Below are 14627 nucleotides of genomic sequence, written 5' to 3' on the forward strand. Positions count from 1 at the left end.
GCTTCGACCTCGACTGGGCGGAGCCCCGAGTACTGCTACCTCTGCCTCGTAATGGACTGGCTCAAGTCATTTTTTTTCTCGCCTCAATTCTCTCGCAAACGGTCTCCAACACTTTCGTAGTGGGACCCTCCACCACTACTCTTTTTTTCATTACCGCTATCCCCTGGCCCCTCCAAGTGGCGGCTTGGCCACCCGCCGTTGGTCGAGGCTGGTGATACTAACGCCGTACGCGTGCTAGCACCTGTGCTTGTGAGTGGGATGGAGGGGTGGGGGATCGGGCTTGCCAGGGTCTCGAGAGGCCAGGTAAGGACAAGAAAGGATGGGAGAAATAAGAAAATGGGCGGGTTGGGCGTTGTGACAAGCCCCTGTCCCGTAGCCAGAACCGCTCCAGCCCCTCCATCACCGACTCCTTTCCCGGTTGCAACAGGCGTTGAAAAGCAAATTGTCTTGCTGCTGCGAACCATTGCCTCTCTTTTTGCTCCTCCATCCTCTTGCAAAGGCATCATCTAATACCCCTTCTTCGCCTCTTGTTTTTGGCGCGTTTGCGGCTCTGTCCTGCATCTTCAGTTTCCAGCTTCAGCTTCTTTTTTTCCCACAAGGCTAATCCCACCAAATTCCCCCACCATGCCTGCCGACATGTGCGTATTGCCTTCATCCCCCTATTCAGCGCGAATAGCCACGCCTCCTGCGATGCTACTCGCGTCCGAAGCCTTCTGTGTAACGAGTTCGCTGACCCAATTGCAGTAACGTTGACGTCCTCGTCATTGGCATGGGACCTACTGGTCTCGGTGCTGCGAAGCGTCTGAACCAGATCGTGCGTAGCTCCTTCACCGCCAGGTTTCTGGTACCCCGCGATAAGCTTCTGTTGATGCTAATATTCTCGCCAGAACGGTCCTTCATGGTTGATCGTGGACTCCTCTGACAAGGCCGGTGGTCTTGCCGGTACCGACACCACTCCTGAGGGCTTCGTAAGTCTCCATCTCGCGTTTTGGAAATCTCGCATCGAATTGTTGCGCTGACAGCTGCTGTCTCCTAGCTGTACGACGTTGGTGGTCATGTCATCTTCTCCCACTACAAGTACTTCGACGACTGCCTGGACGAGGCTCTCCCCAAGGATGACGACTGGTTCACCCACGAGCGTGTATCCTACGTCCGCTACAAGGGCCTCTGGGTCCCCTACCCCTTCCAGAACAACATCTCCATGTTGCCCAAGGAGGACCAGGTCCGGTGTATGAATGGCCTAATCGACGCCGCCCTGGAGCACCGCGTTGCCAACACCAAGCCCAAGGACTTTGACGAGTGGATTCTGAGAATGCAGGGCCCTGGCCTCGCCGACATCTTCATGCGCCCCTACAACTACAAGGTCTGGGCTGTTCCCACCACAAAGGTAAGAAAAAGCGTTCCAACCTGTGTGCGTGTGTCTAGGTCACCGAAAACGCTGACATGGTTCTTGTTTCTAGATGCAATGCCAGTGGCTCGGCGAGCGAGTTGCTGCCCCCGACGTCAAGACCGTCACCAAGAACATCATCTTGAACAAGGTCGCCGGCAACTGGGGTCCCAATGCTACCTTCCGATTCCCCGCTCGGGACGGTACCGGTGGTATCTGGATCGCCGTCGCTGACACTCTCCCCAACGAGAAGAAGCGCTTCGGCAAGCAGGGTACGGTTACCAAGGTTGACGCCGAGAACAAGACCGTCACCATGGCCGATGGCACCACCATTGGCTACGGCAAGCTGGTCAACACCATGGCTGTCGACCAGCTCGTCGAGAAGATGGGCAACAAGGAGCTCGTCACCCTGTCCAAGGGCCTCTACTACTCTACCACCCACGTCATTGGTGTTGGTATCCGCGGTGCGCGCCCCGAGCGCATCGGCGACAAGTGCTGGTTGTACTTCCCTGAGGACAACTGCCCCTTCTACCGTGCCACCATCTTCTCCAACTACTCCCCCTACAACCAGCCCCAGAAGGAGGAGAAGCTGCCCACCCTGTACCTTGCCAACGGCGACAAGGCTGCTTCATCCGAGGCTAAGGAGGGCCCCTACTGGTCCATTATGTTGGAGGTGTCACAGTCTACCCTCAAGCCCGTGGATGTGGACAACCTTCTCAAGGACTGCATCCAGGGTCTCATCAACACTGAGATGCTCAAGCCCGAGGACGAGATTGTCTCCACCTACCACCGTGCCTTTGACCACGGATACCCCACCCCTACCCTGGAGCGTGAGGGTGTCCTGAAGGAGCTCCTGCCCAAGCTCCAGGATCTCGGCATCTACTCTCGAGGCCGCTTCGGCAGCTGGAGATACGAGGTCGGCAACCAAGACCACTCCTTTATGCTGGGTGTCGAGGCCGTCGACCACATCCACAGCGGAGCCGTTGAGCTGACCCTCAACTACCCCGACTTTGTCAACGGCCGACAGAACGGCGAGAAGCGTCTGGCTCAGGCTTTCAGCTATGGCGCCCAGCCTCTGCCCACCCGGGAGAGGAACTAAGCTTCTCTGACATTGTTATGAAATTGAATAAAACTAAGGGCGCTCGTGCGCTGTAATTTGACTTGTACGTATGAGGGAGCGGCCATCAGAGCGGATCTTAGCTATCTATGGTTTGCTATGGATGGGATTCTTAGGATCTGGAAATTCACGAAACGGCTCGAATGATTCGAACGCCTAGGGTTGTCTATGGGCAGTCGGGCACAGTATAGATTCTCTCGCTACTTAATAGCGAGACATGGTTACGATAGAAATAAAGAGAGCTGACCAGCTCTTGCAACAATAAATGAAACTTTTGTTAAATACATTCCCCCATTCTATAGCTTTTCTCAAATGTTGAAGCTGGTATTAGGTGATATGAGAAGCCGGAACTTCACTGTGCCGCTATGTACCTACTTGGACCCCGAGCATGTGCCGAGCGTGCTAAATTAATTCACTTGAAACATGGGTACAGCTGCTGAAGATTTGTGTCAACTGTGTGTTTTTTAGTGGATTAGGAAACTCTGCTTGGCCACCTACATCATTCCATCTCAGGCACCAGACGCCAAAAGCGCTAAGAAAAAAAAAGATTTTTTTTTAACTCATTCTGTCTCCATGGAAATAACACAAGAGCGGGAATGAGTCAAAAATTTCTGGGTTTGTGCCTGAGTAAGGACAGCTGACGAAAGCATTTGCCCAATTCTAGGGTATCCATTCAACCATTGTATCATCATTGCCGTTTTCAGACATGGTCAGTGCACTTTGAGATAGGATTGGGTTGCCATTGTCCGAATGTAACAGTACTTTACGGTATTTTTGATGGAGAAGAGCAGAGAAAAAAAAAACGAAAAAGAAAAAAGCCACGTGAAGTAACGCCGCCAAAGGATGTCATCCACGGCGGAGTATCTGTAACTACGGGCCAGATCCGACTGCTATACCGTGTGTCTACGCAACATGATTGTTGGTGTTTGTGGCTCAGAGAAAAGCGCTGGTATCACGAGTTGGGTGGGGACGTTAAGGCATCTGCAGGTATTTTCTCTGATACCTTTGGCGCCTGGCAGTCGACGATCAGCAGACAGGCCCGATATGCCAAATTTCCCTCAGATGTGTCCGGAGTGATGTGGGCTTGGGCTTGCACCACGGCGCTGTTGGATCTCGCACAGGATCCATAGCATGTATGTACGTGTATAGCCTTTGCCCTCAGCGAGGATTACATACCTTTAGGTATGCAAGTAAGGCAACAATTTCATCCACCAGCAGTTTGCCAGCGGATCACCCGACGATGCCAAGGGGGGGCACGATTGGCGGGGTTATATAGCTGGAGTGCCTTTTTGCGGGCAACCCAGGGCCCTTTCGCTCTGTGTGCTAACTGAAAGCACCGATCAAATTACTGTAGCGAGCTAAAGGCGCGTTAGCTGACGAACCTGAAGGGACTGGAGAACAGAGTCGGAACTTGGGCGGTCTGTTAGCGCCTCGCTCTGGGATTCCCGCCGAATCGCTCAGGCCCAAAGCCGCAACGGGGCACAGCGTCTTCCGCGTTGCCGTTCCTTTTTGGTGCGAGTTGAAGATATGGGCTGCGTGGCGGGCAGATGACGGGCCTGTCAAGCAAATCACTCGTCCCCTCTTCCGGCAGAAACCTTTTTGGCGTTTTGGCTGTTGCTCCGGTCTTTTGGGGGGGAAACGATGAGGAAAGGGAAGAGGAAACAGGCTGAAGAAGGTGGGAGACGTGCAGAGGAGTCGAGATATTTCACATTCCGACCCGGGTTTTCTGATTCGATGCTTGGCCTGTCCGCCCTTCTAAGGAAGCGCTCGCAGATTTGTCAAGTTGAGCTTGTACCATGGTAGTCGCTCGGGCTCCAAAAGAACCAGAGGTACCCTGTATTGGAGGCTCAGTACCTGTAGGGGTCTAGTGTGGTACCTGACTAGACCCTCTGTCACAGCGGCAACCACCAGGTATTTGCATATCCACATGTCGACAGTGCAAGGTCGCTGAATCTGCGTATCAAGTACTGCAGTAGCCTCAAGCCGGGCGCAGTACAGAATGCATCAAGTTTAGTACCTGTGCTCTACTCGTAGCCTCTGCCAAACAACCACCACTGCAGTCCGCTGCAACCACCAGACCAGGCCCCAGTTCTGCCAAAACCTCACACCCCGACTTTGCAGCCCGCACCGCAACGCAGAAAATAGCAAAATTCTGCCAAATCCCACCAAAGGGTAGCCGACCCCGTGCCATTACTGGTCGCTGCGCTGCTCGTCGCAATAACCATCCTCCTTTTGCCGATACAGCCACCGGGCCGACGATGGGCGCTGCGTGCGGGCTTGGTTGACCGTCGACTAAGTGAACGAAGCCGAGCATCTCCCCTCCGCCAGAGCAGCCAGCTGGGGGCTTCTCTTTTTCCTATGAGAGCGCGCCATCATGGACGGTCCAGCCCTCGTGCCCGACGATGTGCTCGACCCTCTACCTCCGCCGCCGCCGCGGCTGTTCGAACGCCTTCGCCAGATAGCTGGGTATAGCTGGGATGAATCGATGCCGCCCTTCCACTCAACATATGACTTTTGGTGAGTCGCCCTTTCTATCTTGCGGGTATCGCCGTGTGTGGTGCACGAATAAAGTGGAACAGCAAGGAAAAGAGGGGGATAAAAAAACAAGGGAAAAAAAAATAACGAGATGGAATAAAAAATGCAGCGGGAACAGGAAGAAGATGGATGGAGGATAAGCTAGAGATGATGACAGCAATCGCAACGACGACTACAACTTCCCACCAGATGGCCAGATCGAGAAGCTAACCTTTGGCGTTTCTCCCGCCTCCCTAGGCACGTCTTCGGCACCCGATATGTTTCTCCCTCGCTGCCCCCCTCCACCTCATCGCAGAACGCTTCCAGTCCCGGCTCCGTATCGAAGCTCCAGTCCGGTCGCCCAACTCCCTCCGATCATGGCGGCCCGCTCTCCAGCTACAGCTTTGGCTACAGCAGCGAACCGCCCGCCTCTCCACAACCTACCGCCCACTCCAATCCCCTCGCCTCACCTTCTACCGATGCAACATTTATCGAAGAGTCCGTCGTGGCGCGCGTGTCGCACCATGCCCTCCGAGAGGAGAGGGCCTTCCAGATCGCCAAGAGCGTCTCCAACACGGCCGACCCCAACGGCGACCATATAGTAAAACCCCTTGATTTGATCCGGCTAAGCCCGGTGACTGGCGACCGCGGGGCTATCGTCGTGGCCATATATCAGCACCCGGGCCCCAATCAACTGCTTGATCTCTTGGACATGGGGCCGGCCTTTTATCATGCGCGCAAAGACGGCGATGCATACCGAGCTTACTACAGCAGACCGACCCTTCAGCCCCCCATAAAGCTTGAACTCTTCCTCGACTTTGCGATTGGTGCGGCCCAATGCTTGGAGATTCTCCACCACAGCCGAGGCATGGTCCATGGAGAGATTCGGGGAGATGCGTTCCACTTCAACGCCGAAGAAAACAAGGTCCGGGTCATGTCCTTCGGATCCGGCGTCCGGTCCTTTGAACATGGCTTGACTAGCACCGGCTGGTCGATGCTCTCGAAAGAGTTGGGGGGCAGGAACAAGCTGCTCTTTATCAGCCCTGAACAAACCGGTCGCATGCCCGCCGAACCCGATACCCGTACCGACATCTACTCGCTCGGTGTTGTCTTCTGGACCCTCCTCACTCAACAGCCCGTGTTCACTGGCGAATCAGCTCTCGACATAGTCCAGGCAGTGCTCGGCCGCAGAATTCCCAATGTCGCGACCGTACGGATGGATATACCAGATGTCATTGGGCGGGTTATCCAGAAATGCACGGCCAAAAATGTTGCTGACCGATATCACTCGGCCAGCGGGTTACGCCACGATCTAATCAGCATTAAAGAGTACCTTGAAGATGGCAACTCAAAAGCTCTCAAGGAATTCAAAATCGGCACGAGCGATGTCTCATCCTTCTTCATGCTTCCGACCTCCATGATTGGTCGGCAAGAGGAAAAGGCCGCCGTTCTCAGGGTTATCAACCGTGTTGCCAGGAGCCATGCTGCCCTTCGTAAAGGCCCTACCAGCAGATTCTCGGACGGAGCTAGCCTCACCGAGATGATGGCATTTGACGACATCTCCAGCGAAGGCGGTGCCAGTTCAATCGATGGCCACAACCGCAGGAGCGGATCGTTTGCCCAAACAATATCGTCCGAGACCAGAGCAACGAAGAACAACTTCTTCCCCACAGTTATATCAGAGACCATGACCTTATCAACTGATACCACCTCTTCATCCCAATCTACTGCTGCCGCGTATCCTAGATTTACGAGGCCATGGGAACGATGGGAACGGCATCAGTCTATTTCCTTGGGCTCGCTGGACTCCTCAAGCATGGTTGATAGCTTAAATGTGGAAGGACCCCGGGGTCCGCTCGACATAGGTGCGTCTAGTCTGTCTCGGCAGCTTGGCTCGTCCAAATTTCGACGCCATGGGCACTGTGAAGTCATCACTGTTGAGGGTGCCGGAGGCGTAGGAAAGAGCATTTTTGTGCAGTCAGTGCTGGCTGATGCTCGGCGCAATGGCTACTGCGCTACGGCCAAGTTCGACACTGCAAAGAGGGCGCCCTTTGGACCGTTGCTGAAGCTGTTGTCGTCGCTTTTCAAACAGGTGTGGGGCGAAAGGGATACGAATACTCAGTTCCACCAAGGTTTGAAGCAGTACATTCGTCCGGTATGGCCAATGCTGCACAGAATCTTGGGGCTGCCCGAGTTTCTACTTGGCCCACCCGACATGAATCTTGCACGGCCAATCTCCTCGTCTCAGAGCTCAGCCTCGCGCAAGGATATCCGACCGATGCTAAAGCGCAGAACATCATCCCCTGGAACCGAATCTCCCGGACCATTGCAGCGAAATCTGGCGGGTGGCGGATCCCAATCGTCCCAAGACTACCTCCGTGCTGGAGCCTCGACCAAAAGCACGCGTCTGATTAACACCATTCTAGATGTGCTCAGGGTTTTCACCACCCACAAATTCATCTGCTTTTGTCTGGAGGACCTGCACTTTGCCGACGACGAATCCCTGGAGCTCATCTCGCAAATCATAGCCGCTAGGATGAAAATGGTTGTCATCGTGACTTACAGACCGGAAGAACTTTCACCTGCCAAGCTTCAGGCTGTTGTACAGCCGATAGAAGTAGACGGTGAATATGCTTCTTTTCGCCCGGCCTTGCTAGATGCTGATACCGTGGCAGAATACCCTCGCAGCTCACGGACGCAGGTAACGAGAATCGTACTGAATCCCCTTAGTGAGAGTGATATTCTTCAATACGTGTCAGCAACCCTTTGTAGACCTCAAGACGAAATTCTTTCCCTTGCTTTAGTTATTCAGTCCAAGACAGCCGGCAACCCGTTTTACATGCGAGAGATGCTCAGCGCCTGCCACAGGAAGAGGTGTATCTGGTATGATTACCGCGACAGTCAATGGCACTATGACATGGATAGACTATTCGCCCAGTTTCAGGGCGAGAAAGATTACGACGTTTTGGATACCGCATTCATTACCCACCGATTGGGCGAATTACCGTCAGCTGCTCGAGCAGTGCTTGCTTGGGCGGCTCTCCTTGGGGGCTCCTTTTCGTTTGAGCTGCTATGTCGGCTCATGAGTGGAGAGTTTGAGTACCATGACGAAGACGAATTTCTAGCCTGTCCAAACCATGTCACCCAGCGCTCCTACACAGAGGGAGAGGCCATTGCAGGCTTACAAGCAGCCATCCAAGCTTATATCATCGTGCCAACCGAGTCAGACGACCGATTTCGTTTCGCTCATGATCGATACGTGCAGGCTTCTTCAGCTTTAAAGGAGTGCAATGCCCGAAAAATGCACTTCATTATTTCACAGACTCTACTGAAATACTACGCGGTAGAGGCTAGGCAACGCGACAGCACTGCTTCGCACATTTGTAAGGCCGTGGAAATTATCAAGCGCCGTGTACGCTGTCGTAAGGAGTTCCGCAAACTGCTGATGGAGTGCGCACGAAATGCGACTGAGAACGGGGCTAGGCCTACGGCGGCGAAATACTACAGTGCCGCAGCCAGGCTCTTACAGGATGATCCATGGTCTGACGATGTTGAAGACGCATCTTACGACGAGACAATCCAGCTTTATCTTCGGTCGGCGGAGTGCCACCTATACATGGCCGAGGTGACCGCGGCTGGCGAACTCCTTTCCATAATCTTCGCCAACGCTAAAAGCCCGGTAGATAAGGCGCCGGCATATGTCTTGCAGTCGCGGATATATGCTCAGAGCGGCAATTCGCCAGCGGCATTGGTTTCTCTGAAGGAGTCATTGGCCTTGCTCGGCGTCTCGCTCGACGACGAACCGACGTATGAGAAATGCGACGAGAAATTTCACAAGATTGTTGCGCAGATACAAGATATAGATCGACAAGAACTAATCACCCACAAGAAATCAAGCGATCCTGACATTGCATCCATCGGTGCTGTGCTTGCCGAGGTAACCAATGCAGCCTGGTGGAGCGACCGCTTACAGTTTTATCATCTCAGCCTGGCCATGTTTGATATCTACCACGATCGAGGCTCGTTTCCGCAATCCGGAATGGTGTTTCTCAACCTGTCCGTTATAGCACTGGCGCGTTTCAACATGGTTTCGTTTGCCATAGATCTTAGCATGGTCTCTCAGGACCTGCTCTTCCAGGCCCGCGATGCCTACTCATTGGCACGGGGTGAAATGCTACATCAATGCTTCGTTGGACACATACACTGCTCTATGCCGCTGGCTATTTCCCAGATGGAGGACGCAATCGAACTGGCGTCTGTTGCCGGCGACAGGATGTCGACAATCCACAGCTATGGATTGGCTGCGCAAATCAAATTCTTTGCGAGCGAAAACTGCACCGAACTTGAAACGTTTTGCGAACTAGCCTGCGAGGAGATCTTTAGATGGGCTTGTGATAGTAGAGGTGGAGTGATGCTCATTGCTGTCAGACAAGCTTGCCGAGCGCTGCAAGGCAAGACGCGCGTCCACAGCGCTCTGGAGATCATGACGGACGAAAAGCACAATAGCGCATCGTACAAAAACTGGATGGTGGAACGAACAGGAGGCAGCAGCCGCCCTATGCTTTTCTATGAAAGCTTTGAAATCGTCGTACTCTTCTTATATGGTCACTACGATCGAGCCGTTGAGATTGGAGAGAAATGTTTTGATCAACTCGCCGATCTGTGGTCAGCAAGGAATACGAGGATGATTATCTTCTTCTATGGGCTGGCTCTTGCTGGTCGTCTGCTTCGACAAATGCAGGACCCGCGCAGTCAACCTGGAGATTTTACTGAAGAGATCGTGCAGCTGGTTGAGAAGCTCACTGGATTTCTGAAAATGATTAACGATTGGGCGACGGTGTCCAATGTGAACTACTTTTCATGGGTGAAGCTTTTGGAAGCACAAATAGCAGAATTGTCCGACCACCATGGCGAAAGTGTCCAGGGCTACGAAGAGGCTCTGGATCATGCTGCCGAGCATGACTTTGTGCTCGAGGAAGCTCTGGGCAATTATCTCATGGCAGGCTTCTTTATTCGACGTAAAGCACGGCGATCTGCTCGAGCTGCTCTTCTTGATGCTTTGAGCTCGTTTAGACAAATGGCAGCTTCTGGTGTCGCCCATGCTATCGAGGACGCGCATTCTCTTCTCTTACACGGGCCAACTAGGAATCACCGTGTGGCCGATATGGGAGTGCAGACCGATTTCGTCACCGATGCGCCGTCGGTTCAGTATCGACCCGTGGATGGAGAAGATGATGACGCGCTGACCCAGATTCCTTCTAATGCTTTGACTGAGTCCAAGGGGGAGCAGATTGGGGCCTGGAGAAACTCAATGCACATGCAGACGGAAGACAATGGCGGGCTCCCTGCTCTCGATATGATCGATTTGCATGCGATCCTCAAGTCTTCACAAGTCATCTCATCACTGCTACAGGTGGAAGAGCTGCTCAAGACCATGTGTGATGTGGTTCTGCAGACTTGCGGCGGCTCAGCTACCAACGCTGCTATTGTGGTTGATACTGACAGCGATGGCTGGTGTGTAGCTGCCAGCGGCGACCCGGAGAAGGGAGCTTCGGCGCACAAACCAGCCTTGCCCCTCGCGAGCACGCCTCTGATTGCCGAGAACGTTGTACTGTATTGTACGCGATTCATGGAAAGCGTCTTTATACCGGACATCGTTTCCGATGAGAGATTTGGCAATGTTAGCGAGTCTTGGATGCAAAGGAATCCGACAAGCAAGGCCATCATTGCCATTCCGATTCGTCATGCGACCAACCCGCTGCTAGGCGTCCTGTATCTCGAAGGCGTCCCTGGATCCTTCACAGACCGCAACGTGACTGTTCTTCAGCTTCTGGTTAACCAAATTGGCATCAGCTACTCCAACGCCCTGTCAATAAAGAACCTTGAAAAGATCTCGGCCGAAAACCTTTCCATGTTAGATGTGCAGAGGGCCGCGCTGAAGAAGGCTATCGAGGCGGAGACGAAGGCGAAGATTGCGGAAGCGGAGGCAAAGCGAAACGTCAAACTGGCCGAAGAGGCTGCCAAGGCTAAATCCATCTTCCTGGCCAACGTCTCACATGAATTGCGGACACCTTTGAATGGAGTCATTGGAAACTCGGAGCTTCTCCGCGACAGCGACCTGAATAAGGACCAGCTTGAAATGGCAGATTCGATTAGGGTTTCGGCTGATCTTTTGCTCACTGTTATCAACGACATTCTCGACTTTTCCAAGATGGAGGCAGATAAGATGAAGCTTTACAATATCGCTTTTAATCCAGAAGAGATGGTTAGGGAAGTCGTCCGGGCGGTTTCCTATAGCAACCGGGAGAAGGCGTCCAAAAAGAATGTCAATATCATCCAGGATATTAACCTGCCTTCCATGCTGATCTACGGCGACCCTATTCGCCTTCACCAGGTCCTAGGGAACCTCATTGGCAATAGCTTGAAATTTACAGAAGATGGATCTATCACCATTGGCGCTCGTGTAGACGAGGAAACCGAGGAGAGGGCAACTCTGACTTTCTGGGTCCGAGATACGGGAATCGGCATTCCACCCCAGCAATTGGCCAAGCTATTTCAACCATTCAGCCAGGCCGACGCCAGTACGGCCAGAAAGTATGGTGGAAGTGGCCTAGGGCTGAGTATTTGCAAATCACTCATCGAGATCATGATGCAGGGCAAGATTCAACTCGAGAGCGAGGAAAACCTCGGCACAACTGCCTGGTTCACAGTTTCTTTTGAGAAGGCCAAGCCTGATGTTGCTGCTGGAGATGCTCAAACACAAACCTCAGCCCCTGTCGACAGGTACACGGCCAGGTCTGCTGCCTTCGTGGAGCGAGCGGCCTCTCCGAACCCCTATCTTGACCTGACCCGGGTTCCCAAGAAAGACATTCGCATTTGCGTGGCGGAAGACAATCCCATCAACCAGAAGATTGCCATTCAATATGTACAGCGTCTGGGATACGCCAACGTTAGTGCATATGAGAATGGTTTGAAAGCGGTAGAGGGTCTCCGACAAAAGGCCAGAGAGGGTATCCCTTACCATATTGTCCTCATGGATGTCCAGATGCCGGTCCTTGACGGATACGAGGCCACCAAGCTCATCCGAAATGACCCAATCGACGAGGTGCGCAAAATCCTCGTAATTGCCATGACAGCATCAGCAATTCAAGGCGACCGAGAGAAATGTCTGGCTGCTGGTATGAACGATTACCTTGCAAAGCCCGTCCGTGCCGAGGTACTCAAGCGGAAGCTGGATGCATATATGAGCAATTCCAGGCCGAGCCCTCCGTCTTCTACCCCTTCTCCTCCCAACGCGTTGACATATGCGAATACGACGAATGGATATACCAGTGAAACAAATTCCATCGTGCCAAAATTGCCACCACCCCCGAGAAAGCCCCTTCCTAGTAGCGCGTCCAGCACAAGTTCTGAGCCGGTGATTCGGAAACCGGTTCCTATCAGGTCGGGGTCAGGTTCATTGCACGAGTCACTATTCGACGGGCCTCACAACTCGGAGGATTTGGAGCACGAGCACCCTGGAAGTCCCATCTTTGACGTCGAAGAGCTAGAAACTCCGTACGGGGATGATTCAGTTGCCAGCCAAGCTGATACAAAGAGCCCCTCGACAAGCAGGACCTCGAGCGATCAGGAATTCTCCGATTCCGGGGCAAGGAGAGGGTCTGGCCCTGGGCAGAACCACCAGCCTCGAAAACTGAACAAGAGTCGAGGGAACAGCACCACCACCGAGGTCAAGATGGAAAATGGTGTTCACGAGAAGGGGCCTATCGTCAGAGAGGCCTAGGATTTATTTGCTCATCCTTGGTTCCGATTTGTCTTGATGTTTTTAACCGTTATACTTTACATTTCTCTATTTCTTTCTTTCGCATCATATGTTCGACACATCAGCTACGGATTTGGATAGACGGACATTTTACGGGCGTTTTTTCACCCAACGCCTATGGATTACTTTTTTGGGGGACATCAGGGCCTAGGTCAAATCAACGGACGAAGGAAGCACACTCGAGTTGACGGGAGCACCCCGAGATCCTAAGTGCTTCGTCTCTTTTGGCTTTCACGCCTTGGTTGATTTCTCTTTCATGATCTTATTCTTTCTCCCGCCCTTTTCACTTTCCTCTTTTCACTTCTTTGGTCTCTTTTTTTGCCTTTCTTCTTTTGCCTTCGTTAGTCACGTTTGATTGATGCTGGAGTCTAAAGAGCAACCGGCTAGTGTTACTCGGGGCATGACATGATACGAAATGATATGGATGGAAACGAACCAAGGAAAGGGGCAACTGAAACAGAAAAAAAAAAATGGCTTTACGAGTTGCTGGACGATATGAAACGATACAAGTTGGACGAAAAAAAGATAACGTCAAGAAAAAAATTTGGCAAAAGGGAAAATGGAACAGTTTGATGGCAAGAAACATTACGGAAGGGGGTAAGGGGAAGCGGATAACAGCAAATCGAAATCAGGATGAGCTTTTTTTCTTTTATTTGCTTTTGATTCTTCATATTTTTTTTTTTACAGCTTTGGCAAAGGGGGAGGGGAAATGGGAAGCGCTTTGATGTGGTGGTGTTTTTACAGGATATAGCGTTATCATGAAGCTCCGGTTTGTGACGGTTTGCTATTGTCAGTTAGATTTTGTATCATTCCCTGTATGGTGAAGAAGCTTTTGCTAGCATTCGGCGACGATTGATTGATTGGTAATTCAACAAGTTTCTTATTCTGCATTTTCTTTCAGGGGAGTGATTCTATCCCGCCCCCTTTTCATTTCATTTACATGTTACTATTGACTTACCCAGGTAGTGTGCCTAGAAGACGATCACACACTAGGTTCGGGTCACCCACAGAGAAGAATCTGAGAGTCTAGAAGTCTGCACGCAGTCATTCCTAGCTCTGCATTAGCCTTCTCTCCCTTCTCATCACAAAGTAGATCCAATATCTTTCCTTTCTCAAATGGGGAAAATGCACCCTCAGCCGACTCCACGCGTGTAAAAGAGCGGCGCTCGGACATAAAAAAACCCAGCTGCGGATGATCCGTTTGTGGGCTGGAGGCGCAGCGCCTGTGACATTCTTCGCATAGATTACTAGCTACGGCCGCTGGGGGCCAGTTTCGTCTCTGCGTCCCATCCTGATTAGGGAGCGGAGCATCAACGCATCGTTGAGGCTTTAAAGCAAAGATCCAACATGTTAGGAGCCAATAGTCTTGGTGGCGAGGGGGCAGAAGCAAGGGAGGGGACTTTCAGCTAGCGACGTCCTTGAGAGATGCGGCTTTTGCGAGCGGCCAGTGGGAATTGGTGGTATTATCCCGAAGCTGAATAAGTGTCCCTACTTGTGAGGGTGCAACTAGATGAATATAGTATAGAGTTTGTCGGGATATTCTGTGTGGGTGGTGTGAGAGAGCACCCAACGACGACTAAACAAAAGCGTGCATGCCTCCATCCCACCGGGCAACCTAGATGTAGGGAACATATGTTCCACACGCGGAAACAGCACTTGCATGTGCAGGGAAGTTAAGTCATCGCCCACACTACAAAGCACCCAGCGGTTATTGCAAGGCGGCATGTGTGGTGGCGAAGACGACAACAGTTCGTTCTTTCAGAATCCGTCGTCTCCCGCTAACAGCG

General features: G+C 52.4%; 2 protein-coding genes across 2 annotated transcripts; both read left to right on the top strand.

Moving 5' to 3' along the window:
- The first annotated feature begins 390 nt into the window (after positions 1-390).
- V8C40DRAFT_241382 (protoporphyrinogen/coproporphyrinogen oxidase) lies at positions 391-2786 on the top strand. The gene is made up of 5 exons (XM_083215017.1): positions 391-638; positions 745-814; positions 888-968; positions 1037-1387; positions 1461-2786. Exons 1-5 carry the CDS (start codon positions 625-627, stop codon positions 2484-2486), a joined length of 1542 nt encoding a protein of 513 aa, XP_083075023.1. The 5' UTR covers positions 391-624; the 3' UTR covers positions 2487-2786.
- Positions 2787-4764: 1978 nt separating this feature from the next.
- V8C40DRAFT_193406 (ATP-binding hybrid sensor histidine kinase/response regulator) lies at positions 4765-12962 on the top strand. The gene is made up of 2 exons (XM_083211877.1): positions 4765-5021; positions 5277-12962. Exons 1-2 carry the CDS (start codon positions 4879-4881, stop codon positions 12799-12801), a joined length of 7668 nt encoding a protein of 2555 aa, XP_083075024.1. The 5' UTR covers positions 4765-4878; the 3' UTR covers positions 12802-12962.
- Positions 12963-14627: the final 1665 nt, after the last annotated feature.

This window comes from Trichoderma camerunense, assembly GCF_050948025.1.
Source record: "Trichoderma camerunense strain CBS 138272 chromosome Unknown V8C40scaffold_6, whole genome shotgun sequence".
NCBI classification, from domain to species: Eukaryota; Fungi; Ascomycota; class Sordariomycetes; order Hypocreales; family Hypocreaceae; genus Trichoderma; species Trichoderma camerunense.

Bases quoted from the DNA above. Each gene is read 5' to 3' on its own strand.
- V8C40DRAFT_193406 (XM_083211877.1), top strand. From the start codon at position 4,879: ATGGACGGTCCAGCCCTCGTGCCCGACGATGTGCTCGACCCTCTACCT. The intron at 5,022-5,276 runs GTGAGTCGCCCT...CCGCCTCCCTAG, and splicing joins CACTCAACATATGACTTTTG to GCACGTCTTCGGCACCCGAT.
- V8C40DRAFT_241382 (XM_083215017.1), top strand. The intron at 969-1,036 runs GTAAGTCTCCAT...GCTGTCTCCTAG, and splicing joins ACACCACTCCTGAGGGCTTC to CTGTACGACGTTGGTGGTCA. The intron at 1,388-1,460 runs GTAAGAAAAAGC...TCTTGTTTCTAG, and splicing joins GGGCTGTTCCCACCACAAAG to ATGCAATGCCAGTGGCTCGG.